A 12,112-nucleotide genomic window follows, 5' to 3' on the forward strand; every position below is an offset into this window, starting at 1 on the left:
ACACCACCAAGAAAAACCTTTGTTTTTCGGTTAGCCATTTGCACATTATGGACAGAGCAACGTGTCCACAGATACAAGTTGGAAATTGTAGTGTACAGTTGATTTATTGAGAAACAAAGAAGACAGAAGTGATGTTAAAACCGTCCATTATGACAGCTTCTTCCAGCTTTCCAAGTTGAAAGTCCAACTGCAGAGGGCATTCCAGGTAACATTTCCCAGTTCAGATGGAGAGCACTATAAACTGAATACACTGCCTGCAGTCTAATCTAGCCTGATGTGACGAAAAGCTCATGGCGGTGAATGTTTGAACTCTATAATAGACATTACTGAGTCGCTTTCCCTAACATTGTGTTACATTTTAGCATTCACGATCATCCAACAATTACCATTTGTGGCCCCAATGGCATCTGGGTTTAAGTAAAAATAAAAAAACTGCAGCTTAAAAATGCACCGTTACAAGGATAAAATGTAGTTTCTTTTTTCTGAAATGTAATAGAGTAGAAGTAGCATAGCATTTAAGTAGATTTCAAGCAAAACAACCTATAAATCACCTGATGTAATGCCTTCTCTAAGGTAAATAAGAGTGCTGATGAGGTTTGGATTCAAAGAGGTGAGAAATAAATTGGTCATTAATTCACCTTAACGTCTTCACCGCAGCTATTTATGGGAGTGTGCACCACCCATTCATGTTATCTTCCACACAGCAGAATGCTTGTGTTGGTGTTTTTCAGTGTCAGTTTCAGGAGGATGTCTAGTGTGTGTGTAGCTGCTCTGTTAAAGGCTATAATTGACCTTAATTGAGGTTCTTTTTTTCTGCCGCTTCAGCAGAACTAATAACAACCGAGCGTCTTGTCATGTCACTGTTATGTAACCTTGTTAAAAGGTTGTTGATGCTCCTTAAAGGACTGTGGACACATTTCACTCTGTCACTTCATTAACTCCCTTCTCTATTGCTTCTCAGATGACTACTCATCAACCCTCAGTGACCACCACAGCCCCTCCTCTATCCCCATTTGTCCCAGCCCCAGAATGATCACTGGCTGCCCCATTCCCGCTGTGCCTCCAGCCGGCCAATCAGTGCCCCACGTTCAGACTCCGCTGTCAGACCCCAGCCAACCCCAGCCTCCACTGCAGGTGGCGAAGGAGTGTCCACAGAGTGCCAAGCCGCCCAGCGGGTCGAGGTCTGGTGCGCGCAGCACCGGCAGCATCAGCTCTGCTGTTTGCCCTCTCAGCAGGACAAGAAACAGAAGCTCAGCTCTGCCAGCGTCGGAGGGCAAACAGTTGCCAAGCAGCCGAAGAATGGCCGCCAAAAATCCACCAACGGCTGGAGGCCAGTTGGCCTGCCCTTTGAGAAGGAGGTTTTCTCTGTGGTACGTAGAGAAAGTCATGCTGGTGCTTTTGACACAGCCATGATGGTGCCACTTGTAATTAATTCTGCTTTAATTGAACTTGACTGTCCACAGAGAATTTAGGATGATTTATCACACCTGTCTCTTGTCACATCATGGCTGATTCGCTGTTTTTGATTTATTTCATCTATACATGTGACTATCAAAGCACAAAAGTCATTCAACACAAACCACATCTGCAGATTTTTGCTCCTCGGCCTCTCAAAGCATTTTAGTTTCTGACTGTTAGAGGAGTCAGTATTTCCTGCTGCCTGTGTTTCCAGGGAGAGGACTCTATGGTGCTGAGGAAGTGTTTTGAGGGAGTCCACAGGGATGGGGATCTGATTCGGGTCAGAGACACTGTTCTGCTGAAGTCTGGACCTAGAAAAAAGTCTCTGCCTTACGTGGCCAAGATCTCAGCTCTGTGGGAGGAACCAGAGTCAGGTAGGAGACTCACTGTACACAGGACTGACTTACATAAACCACAAGAGCAACTGAACTGATGTGGTAATGATTGGCTTAAGCGAACTCTGTGGTGTGTTTTTTTTTTTTTTTTCTGCAGGAGAGCTGATGATGAGTTTGTTTTGGTACTACCGTCCAGAACACACACAGGGAGGGCGTAACCCCAGCATGCATTGTGAGGTAAGAAGCTGACATGTGTCCCTGAAATCCTTTTTACCACAACCACAGGCAATACGTCTTTCTAATAGCTGTCAGGTGTAATTGTATACTATTACACCTAAAATACAGCTCTGATCAACGGTGCAATGTATAATCAACTGTGTGTAAGCCTGGCTGTAATGGTTGTCATTAGCTTTTAAAACTGGCAGACATTTAAAATGATGCCAGTATAATTTAACAATTATTATTTAAGGTTTATGTGTTTCTTGTATTGCCAAGAAGGATTCTTTCCTTACATAAACTCACAGTTTTCTTTATGTCCATATTACACCTTATCTTCACTGTATGAAAGAGATTCTAGTGTATGAATACACATACATGCGCAGGCAGACACACATGTTGAGCAACAGCCTCTGTTGTGTTTGCTTCCTGTTGCCAGTAATCTCCCAGAGGAACGAGTTCAGTTCAATGTCTAGAAACAATAAACCACATGAAGTCTGTCATGTCTCAACTGAACTAACAAACAACAAACACATCAGAGCAGCAGTAGCGGGGCTACAGCTCAGAGGAGGAAACGAAACATCTCTCTCTGTGAATCTGTCTTTATATCTGGAAGTGATGGTGAAGCAGACGCGGTTGTGTACAGTGTAGCAGAGATGCACTCTTCTCAGGCTCCACTGCTGCTCCTCCACATGCAAAATGTCAAGGTTTAAATTATATTTTTTGTGGTTTTTTTTTTTTTTTATTCTAACCTGAGTGTCTTTCTGCAGAATGAGATCTTTGCATCTCGTCACCAGGATGTGAACAGTGTGGCCTGTATCGAAGACAAATGCTATGTCCTAACACTGGCACAGTATTGTCGGTAAGACTGAAAGCATTCTCTGTGTGGTGGCTTTGACATCTTTCTTTGAAATATATTTCTTTTGCACATACTGCTGTTGAAAGATTACTAGTGAAGAAATTTCACAGTGCAGCTTTTTGATGGTTATTTTCCTTCCAAATCTCCCACTGGGTAACTAAAAATATGCTCAGTGTTTACCTTGAGACAGTTTTAAACCTCATTTAAGCCAGTAAGAAACATTTTTATTGTTTTTTTTCTGACTGTTTTTAAGGTAATTGAGTTTGATGTCCCACATTTGTTATGTGTCCAGATTTTGTGCCTTGGTAAAACGCCGTAGGGAGGGCGTATGCGACAGTGTCGCCTCCCTTGTGGTGCCACCCGTTGTTGGCAATGCCATGCCCACCCACCACTGTGTGCCGGATGACGTCGACCCAGAGATGGTGTTTTTCTGTCGACACGTCTATGACTTCCGCTATGGACGCCTCCTCAAGAACCTGCAGTAGAATCTGACCAGTCGTGACACATTATGCTACGGGACGTGAGATAATGTTACTCTGGTTTCATCGTCCACAAATTTTAATTAGCTACCTGCTGCCTCTGTGAGAGAGGAACTGGAGTGTAGGACAAAAGGATTTAGAGCTCATTTTGATTTGAATTCTCATGCTTTTACTTCCATGCCACACATTTATTAGGTAAAAGCAATGGTCTGACATAATGTGTAAGAGTTAATATGGCAGTGTAAATGGTCTTTATCATAGATGGCTCTCTGGTGTTGTAGCAGCTGTGTGAAGAACACGGAACATACTCTGCTGTAGAAAATGCTACTGCTCTTAGAAATGTGACATTTGATAGATTATATGCAGAGAAGTTGATGTTACATGTGAATAATGCTACTATCTGCGTGACAGATGAGAATCTGAGGCACACCGTGCCACACTGGTCCTTGTGAAGAGACTAGAGAAAAGAAATTTCTCAGTGGCTGAAGACTTAATCACATTTTTTGTCACTAGATTTCTCTGTAATATGCAGTTTCTTAGTGTCCAACCTGAGGACACGGCATACAGACGATTTTACTGGAAAGATTCTAAACATGCATCTGTGTTTAAACTGATGAGGAATAGTTACACATTTTGGGAAATGTGCTTGATGCTTTTGTTTTCAGAGCACTGAATGATTGAATGAATCCACTCTCATGTTGTACGGATAATGTGAAGGTAAAACCAACAGCTAGTTGGCATAGCTTAGCATAAAGTGGAGCTGCAGTGAATAATCGGTTAGCTGTCATTAACTGAAACAATTAGCAACTATTTTGATAATCGATTTGTCAGTTTGAGTAATTTTTTGAGAAGAAAAGAGGGAAAATCCTCTGATTCCAGCTTCTTAAATTTTAATATTTTCTCCATTCTTTGGTTGTGGAAAAAAGAAAACATTTGAGGATGTCTTACTGAGCTTCTGGAAGCACTGATCAACATTTTTCATCATTTGACAGAATAATTGACAATGAAAATAATGCATAAAGAATGAACAGTCCATTTTGAGGCTTTGTGCTAAACTAAGCTGACTGCAGCTCTATACTTCCTATACAGACATGCGAGTCGTATCAATGTTCTCATTTAAACCTCCACAAGAAGGCAAACAAGCATGTTTCCCAAATATTTAACATTTCCAGTTTCGTGCATTCGTGATTCATTTGGAGGTCTGTGTAGTTCAGTCCCAACACAGATGTGAGGAAAATGTTGATCCAAACATTTAATTAAGTCTAATTCAACTTTTTTTTTTTTTTTTTAACCACTGATCGAGTACAATCACAGCAAACAATGACATATGGAAGTTTTATGACTCCATCTCTCATGAGTTTCTGAGAGAATTGTAGGTTTTATGTCATATCTCTTAGCTCTGAAAATCACCTCAGAGGTGATTTTCGTGCTGCAGGACGGACCTGCACTCTGCAGAGAAAGCACAGTTTAGTTTGTTTGGTTTTCGCAGTGTGAAGATGTCCAATGAGCCGAGCATTGAGGGGATTTTTGTTATGCCAATGCTGAGGAATATTTTACTTTCTCAAAGCTGTTTGCCAGAGGTGTGATTTGACTCCGGTGTCAGCTAAACTGTATATTTGCATTTAAATATCTGGATGAGTGTCTGTTCATGGCAGATGGCATCAGTTAGTCACCTATATTCTCGTTTCTTTAATGATGAACTGGTGAGTAATGTATTCAGTGTAGCATTTAGATCTGTGATGATGATTCGTTCCTATGTTTGAGAAAAAGATATGTATTTATTTCTGTACTGAGAACATATAATTTATTTTCAAAAGATGATTTTAAAGAATAGAGTTTTAGATGAATGGCTTTTCATTCCTGATTAGAAAGGAGGTTGAACTCGTCGCTCCTTCTTAGCTGCACTGTCTACGATGAAAAGTGTGTGAGTCATTTGCAATAGTATTTCTGTGTTTGAGTTTGCTTACCCAATACAAGCCAATTAAATGTCGTGTTGAGATGTTGAAGTAAGCAGTAAGCAGATTTGGGGACACATACGGAGTATTTGGAAGGATCTCAGATGCAGCTTTGAAGGGCATAAGTGCTAACATGTGTCCAGAGATGCTTAGCCTGCAGGACCAAAACATACCTTGGCCTCTCCCAGCTTTCCGTCATTCTCCTTTCACTTCTCCTCAGACGATAAAGCTTTGCCTCTTCACCTTTAAATGCCGAATGCTACGATGATTTAAACTTACCTTACCATTAGCCTGTGCCCTTGATCTTGCTGCCTTATAGAACATTCCCAGCCTTTCATTTAGAAATGTGTACCGGTCTGAACCTGGAGTTATGAAGCCTGTGAGTGAGCTGATCTTGATTCCTAGATGTTTGAGATGCATTTCAGAGATTCGTGTGATCTTATGCGACCTGAAAGGCAAAACTCAATCTTGATCAAGTCTGAGTCAAATTTAAAGTGATTTTTCAGCATCAAAATGCCCGGCAAGTGAGGACTAGATGACTGTTAAAAGAAGATTCTGACATTTTGAGAAATGTACTTTTTTTTGCAGAGCATTACATGAAAGGACTGATAACACTCTTACATCAGTACAGTAAATATAAAGCAGCAGCTTGTTAGCATAGCTTAGCATAAAGATGGAAGCAGGAGGAAACAGGAAAGGGAGCCACAGTTCACCTAAAAGCAACTCTAAGCTAAATTATTAACATGTTATATATTTGAACTATAAGAATAAAGTTGTTTAAACATGAATTTGCTGTTTTGGAGGTTCTCCTGCTTCCAGTCTTTATGCTAGGCTAAGCTAACTGGCTAGCTATTATAGTTTCATATTTCACAGGTAGATTCAGAGCAGTTCCTTTTCATTTAGTTCTCTACATAAAAGCTTCATTTCCAAAATGTCATAATTTGGTATTTTTCAACCTGGTCCCGTATTTTCAGATGATTTTGGGTGCCAAAGATTAATAGGAACAAAAAAGTCGAATCGGATCAAATATTGAGCAAGAACATTATGACAGATAACCGCAACCAGCAATATCAGAAAACACCCCAAACAACAGAAGCAGAAGAAGCAAATAGGAATCTGATCCATGATGAAACAATGTAAGCCTGACAGTGGCAAAAACATGCACTTGACAATTGCCCTGCGTGATTACACTCCAACTGTTTTGTGGTTGCCACTCATATTTAATATATGACCAGTTCCATACATTTTTGTTCCTCTTAATATTTTGTACTCAGAAACACCCAAAAAAAGAGGCCGAGGTTGAAAAGTAACATAATAATCCTTTAGGTTTGAAGTTTCACCTTCTCAAATAACAGAAACTGAGGTTAGCTTCATTTGTGTGCAATGAAGTGCAATGAATCTACTTGCAACAGTTTTTCACAAAATATCCACAGAAATCTTTCTAAACCACTTCATCATAATCCACCTCTCAGCTGTCCAAATACAGAGAAACACGCAGCTCCAGCTGAGCTTCAATTGATAGCACAACAAGACAGGATATAATGAGATATTCTGGGGGGAAATTCTGACATCTTAAACATATGAGCACGATTACGGAAGGATATAAATGCTCAGTATTATCACTGAAATGTCATGAGCTGACCACAACCACTATTCTACATAAAGGAGGAAACTAAAAACTATTTACACCCAATCCACAAGCACAGGGAGGGGTAGTGGTAGATTTTAGTGGGGTATGGCTTCAAAATGCCCACTTCTGCCTACTTCTGATGTACTCCCAGACTACAAAAACTTTTGCGTTAATTCAGAGACTGAAGTTTCACCAGAATTAATGAATGGTTTAACATTTCACCTTTAGATGCTCTTTTTAATTTTTAAATTCAATTCATCAGGGTAGAGTATACCCTACCATTTATATCTGTCTCTCTCTGTAAACCAAAGGTTAACAATCTAAATCAAAAAGCAAAATTCCTCCACTGACTGGAGCCTTATTTTAAATATTAATGGACAGTGTTTGTAGTAAAGCCAACAATGCAAAATAGTACAAAGCAAAATTGGGTAAGTTACACTGGGTGTGATCTGGTTCTGCATTTTATAATCCTTTCCCCCCTCGATCACAGTTAGAAAACACAGACCGTACATGTTATGGCCTTAGGAATCACTCAGCAAACTAATTATGTTTAATCAAGATGCGTGATACTTATGTCTTAACTGGTCCTCTGTGCCTGTTCCCCTTAACCCGTATATTTTCCAAGAGTTTTCCATGAAGAGAAGGATGAGTAGTTACTGTACTTTTTGCGTATCTTCCAAATGCCTTTCATTTTTGTCAGATGACACTGGTCTGATCTTGAATCGCCACAAAGAAACGTTTGCACAAAAAGTGAAAGAGGGAGAGAGGAGGAACGGTATTGAAACATGAATTTAATTTCATTCCCAGGTGTACAAAAACCTGAACTTTGGTTCTTCTTATGTGAATTTCTGTTCATATTCTTTGCATGGCTTTTTGGAAATATCTTGGAAATATTAATCACAGCACAGATTATTTGTATGGTTTCAAATGGACCTCTGTAATATAAGAAAAATATTTAATTGTAATAAATAATATATGAGTTTGAACTTGATTGTGAGTGTTTTTTCTTTCTCACGTTTGGTTTTATTTTCAAAAACTGACGCCAAGTTGACAGATGTAGTGATAGTTGTTGCCCACATGGGGGCTCACTTAGACAATATTTTACATCAGGTTGTAGTTTTTTTTTTTTTTAAACAAATACAGTCATCACAATGGTTAGAACACTGAGATTTAAAGGATTTTAATAGCTAATCTTAATACTGATGTGCAGTATGTAAAATGATAAGGATACATGACTACTCCTCTGTTGGTAACTGAAAAAATTCTGTCATTATTTTCACAAAATGAAGCTCTCATCTGAATATTTAAGTACATTTTCATTGTTCTCTGTTTTTGTTGTCAGTGATAAAATATAATTCATGAATTTTGCTTAACTTTATTTGCCTTTGAATTTAAACTAATTAAAAACACAAAGTAAATTCATATTTTCTCTACATAAATAAAAAATCTACTTCACAATTATTGGCTACTATTGTGGTCCGTGTACGGATCTGGTAATCGGATTTTCCGTTCTGAAACGGGTACTGAAAAACAAAAAACGAGTGGTTATTTGATTTTCGTTTGAAAAAACAAAAATTAAAATTGAAATACAAGGCGTTTTTCCGTTTCATGATCAAAAAGGGATATACGATTTTTTTTTAAATGCTTTGATTTTCGTTTTATATTTAGAATAACAAGAAAGTAAAATCAGTAAGAGACAGAAACGAAAAAAGGTCCGTTTTTTCATTTTCTGAGACCGGAAGTGGTCATCAGCAAGTGTGGAGCCAAACCGAGTACGGTGCATAGACTGTATATAAATTTTTTTTCGTGAGTTTTCATGGTCAGAATGAGAGATCGGATGGCCGATCTTAAAATAAATCAATATTGATTTTATTATAGAGCGTTAAAGTTTTGGGAAGCCAGGGGGCGGGACTACTTCATTGACAGTCCGCTCTGGAATGATTGACAGGTCCTATGGAGGAGGCAGTCTAGACTCTGTTCTCCTCGTTTGGATTAATTCTGATATAATAACTGTTGGTGTGTTTATCGGTGCAGCAACAGAACATTTTCCAGAGACAGTTTTCCTGCCCGTTGGCTTGTTTTAACCAGTTTTCTACCTTCGGCTGATTCTACCAGCAGACACTGAAAGGACTCTGATAGTTCGGTAAGTAAATGTTTATTTTCGTATCGGTGCCGCTTTTAATGCACTTTATATGTAGCTTTAGTGTCAGATGTAATGTGTGCCATGCACTCCAGATGTTGGTGGAGTTTGTTTCGGTGTGTGTTGACCAGAGAAGAAATTTAGCATAGTAAATATTGGCTTTAATGTTAGCGATGCTAACCGAGCTACCTGCCTAGTAGCCTGATTAAAGCTAACGTAGCATCAAGCTAATGTGTTGAGTTTCATGTAAACAGCTGAAGTGTGTGGTGTTCCTGTAATGTGGTTCATTAAGTGCATAAAATTGTGGCTGGTTGACAATGTAACGTTCAGGAAACTTAAATGTGATTAAAATAGTAACGTTAATGTTCTAGTTGTCAGTAATCAGCTTTAATTTGACACTAAAACAGACTCTGATAGTTTTAAATGACATCAGTTTCATGAATTTGTTGTAAATTGTCTCATTTGTTGTTATGATGTTGCTGTTGATTCATTAAAACCAGAGGATCCATGTTGAAGATATGTTTAGTTCTAGCATCAGAAGTACAAGAAGGAAAATGGAAGTTTAGTTCTGCTACGTCAAAGATTTCAGGAATAAAATAACTAAATGAGTCTTTATGCCTCAAACTTTTTTTTTTACAATAAAGAAATAATGAAATAATCACAGATAATAAAAATATAAATAGCAGAGAAAACCTGAGAGAATAATTTCCTGAAAAGTCTGTGAAGGAAAAGCAGCTTTTTTATCCTGAAAGATCAGAATCAGCTCCAACATCTGCATCTGACAGCATCAAGTCAACCAGAAAGAAAAGAAAAAAGAAAATGACTTCTTTCTGATCACATCTGTTCCACTGCTCACAGGCTGCTGCTGCTCACATTCTTCACATTTATAGTCCACTTTTAAAAGTTCAGCAGACAGGTGCTTTGCTTTGGAGTGTGACGATGTCGTCGGTGATGTGGAGAGTGAAGTTTCTGTTTCACCCACAGCGTGCTTTAGGGCAGCCGAGTCAGACTTGATGTTTGAAATACTGACTGACAGCTCAGATTTAACTATCTGTAGTTCCGTTTTGATGGATGTTAAACTTTCACTCAAAGCCGCCAGGAGCTGAGTCTTTAAAATAACCGCCGTCTCGTTACAGAGTGAAAGTAGCAGTTCCTCCTTAAGGTCAGAGATTGCAGCATCTGAGGGCCTCTTCAAAAGAAGACGTAGTTGATGAAGGCGTTCTGGAGCAGGACCAGAAAGACCACGACCAAGCAGCCTTGAGATCTTAGGCAGCGTCTCCCTCAGGTGGGTGTCAACGGTGTTCACGGTCAAGTCTGTGGTAATCCTGTCAAAAAACAAAACAGAAAAAAAAAATCAACATCAACATGTAACCAAAGCACTCTGTGTATAATGCCATAGTATAGGATGTAGTTCAGAAAATGTCAAAGTATAGTATACTTTTCAAGAATAACATAGTATGGCCTGTAGTTCATAGCATAGCATGTCGGCAAAAAAACCCAACTGATTATTATGTGGTTCAAAAAGTGCAAAATGATAGGATGTTGCCTGAAATTGTCATGTATGATATGTGGTTCAAAAAATGTCATAGTGCAGTATATTGTCAAAATAGTATGTTTTTGAAGAAAACATCAGAGTATATGTCGTCTAAAAAATGCCATAGAATAATATTTCATTGCACAGGTAAAAGTATAGTAGTTTTTAAAACTGTTCAAATTCTTATGTTGCTAAAAAACAAAAAAAAAACTAAAGAAAAAGTCATATTAATATGTCAATTTAAAAAGCCTATAGTATAGAGTGTCGCCCAACAAACGTCATAGTATAGCATGTCGCTCTAAAAACGTCATAGTATTGCCTTTGGTCCACAAAACGTTATGTCCCGGCTGTCTGAAGTAGGTGAGGAGCAACACCAAATCAGTCCAAACGCTGGTTTACAGTTTGTTAGACGAGTATTTATTTGAAAGAGGAAGACATGTGAGGAGGTTAAAAGCAAATTGGTGGTAGTAAAATAAAAATAAACAGAAATAAAAGTGAACTTTATGTTGACATTGATGGGCATTGCAACCAGGAACAAAGTTAAAGATAATCAATATGAAAAAAAACTCTTCCTGTTCATCTCTTAAACCCCAAAAACACACTGCAGTAGCACCCTATACTAAAACTACCAATGGGTTTCCTGTTTTCCTTTCTGAACAAGTCAAAGGTCCCTCTCTATCTCCCCACACATCCACCAACCACTGGAACACATCTTCAAAGTTCTGCCAGGCCAGCTCAGCTTCCCCTCAGAAGAAGTTCCACCAGATGAAGGAGCCTTTTGAGAGGCAGCTGGCATCGTGATTGGACTGTACTTCGGTCTGTTCCAATCCAGCTTCAGCTCCAGAGACGGCAGGCAGGACGAGTCAACGGAGGCCGGGTGGACGAAGGCATGCAGCTGAGTACAATCCAGAAAACAACAGAGGAGGAGTGCAGCTGCCCAGAGCCAGAACAGAGTATGTCTCTTAGAAAACATCATAGTATAGCCTTTGGTATGAAAAAAACACCATCATATACATCGTATATTGTACAAATAACAAGTCAAAGGAAAGAGACATACATTGTAGAATTGTAGTAATTGTGGGCTGACTGATTTACTGATTATCAGTATTTTATTTTTTACTGATTTATGGTAATAAATACATTTAAAAATGGCGCTGCTTTGGCTCTGAACCTTTATCTACCTATGGTCGCTCTGTCTTCTGGAGTGATTTGATTGGTTATACGTCACAAATAAAACTCCTTTAACTTAACATCTGTAAACAAAACAAAAACGTATCAACAAAGTTTTCTGTTAAAGTTTGTGTTCTTGTAAGTTTAACTCCAAGATTTTAAATACTTTCATTTACTGCAAATGAATATCGACTCCAAATGTCTCACTAATAATCATTATCAGCCTTAAAAACCCACAAAACACCCCTTTATACTTGACCACACTTAGTACAGTCCAGTTCCCCCTTCTATAAATCTGCTTGGAATCGTCCACTTCCTGTTTGTCAAAGTGGCCTT

At 38.8% G+C, this 12,112-nt stretch overlaps 1 protein-coding gene and 1 long non-coding RNA gene across 2 annotated transcripts in view; both read left to right on the forward strand.

Moving 5' to 3' along the window:
- LOC129349184 (bromo adjacent homology domain-containing 1 protein-like) overlaps window positions 1-4,034 on the forward strand; it is a 12,378-nt gene extending 8,344 nt beyond the window's left edge. The window contains 6 exon segments of the mRNA XM_055011689.1: window positions 962-1,212; window positions 1,215-1,370; window positions 1,673-1,832; window positions 1,951-2,030; window positions 2,780-2,871; window positions 3,161-4,034. Coding sequence (XP_054867664.1) covers window positions 962-1,212; window positions 1,215-1,370; window positions 1,673-1,832; window positions 1,951-2,030; window positions 2,780-2,871; window positions 3,161-3,353 — 932 coding nt within the window. The 3' untranslated portion in view covers window positions 3,354-4,034.
- A 4,910-nt stretch (window positions 4,035-8,944) lies between these two features.
- Window positions 8,945-11,757, forward strand: LOC129349526 (uncharacterized). Its single transcript, XR_008602559.1, has 3 exons — window positions 8,945-9,075; window positions 10,209-10,357; window positions 11,274-11,757. It is a non-coding gene; the product is annotated as an uncharacterized LOC129349526 (long non-coding RNA).
- The last annotated feature ends 355 nt before the right edge of the window (window positions 11,758-12,112 follow it).

The sequence above is a fragment of the Amphiprion ocellaris genome, chromosome 1, assembly GCF_022539595.1.
Source record: "Amphiprion ocellaris isolate individual 3 ecotype Okinawa chromosome 1, ASM2253959v1, whole genome shotgun sequence".
In the NCBI taxonomy this organism is placed as follows: domain Eukaryota; kingdom Metazoa; phylum Chordata; class Actinopteri; family Pomacentridae; genus Amphiprion; species Amphiprion ocellaris.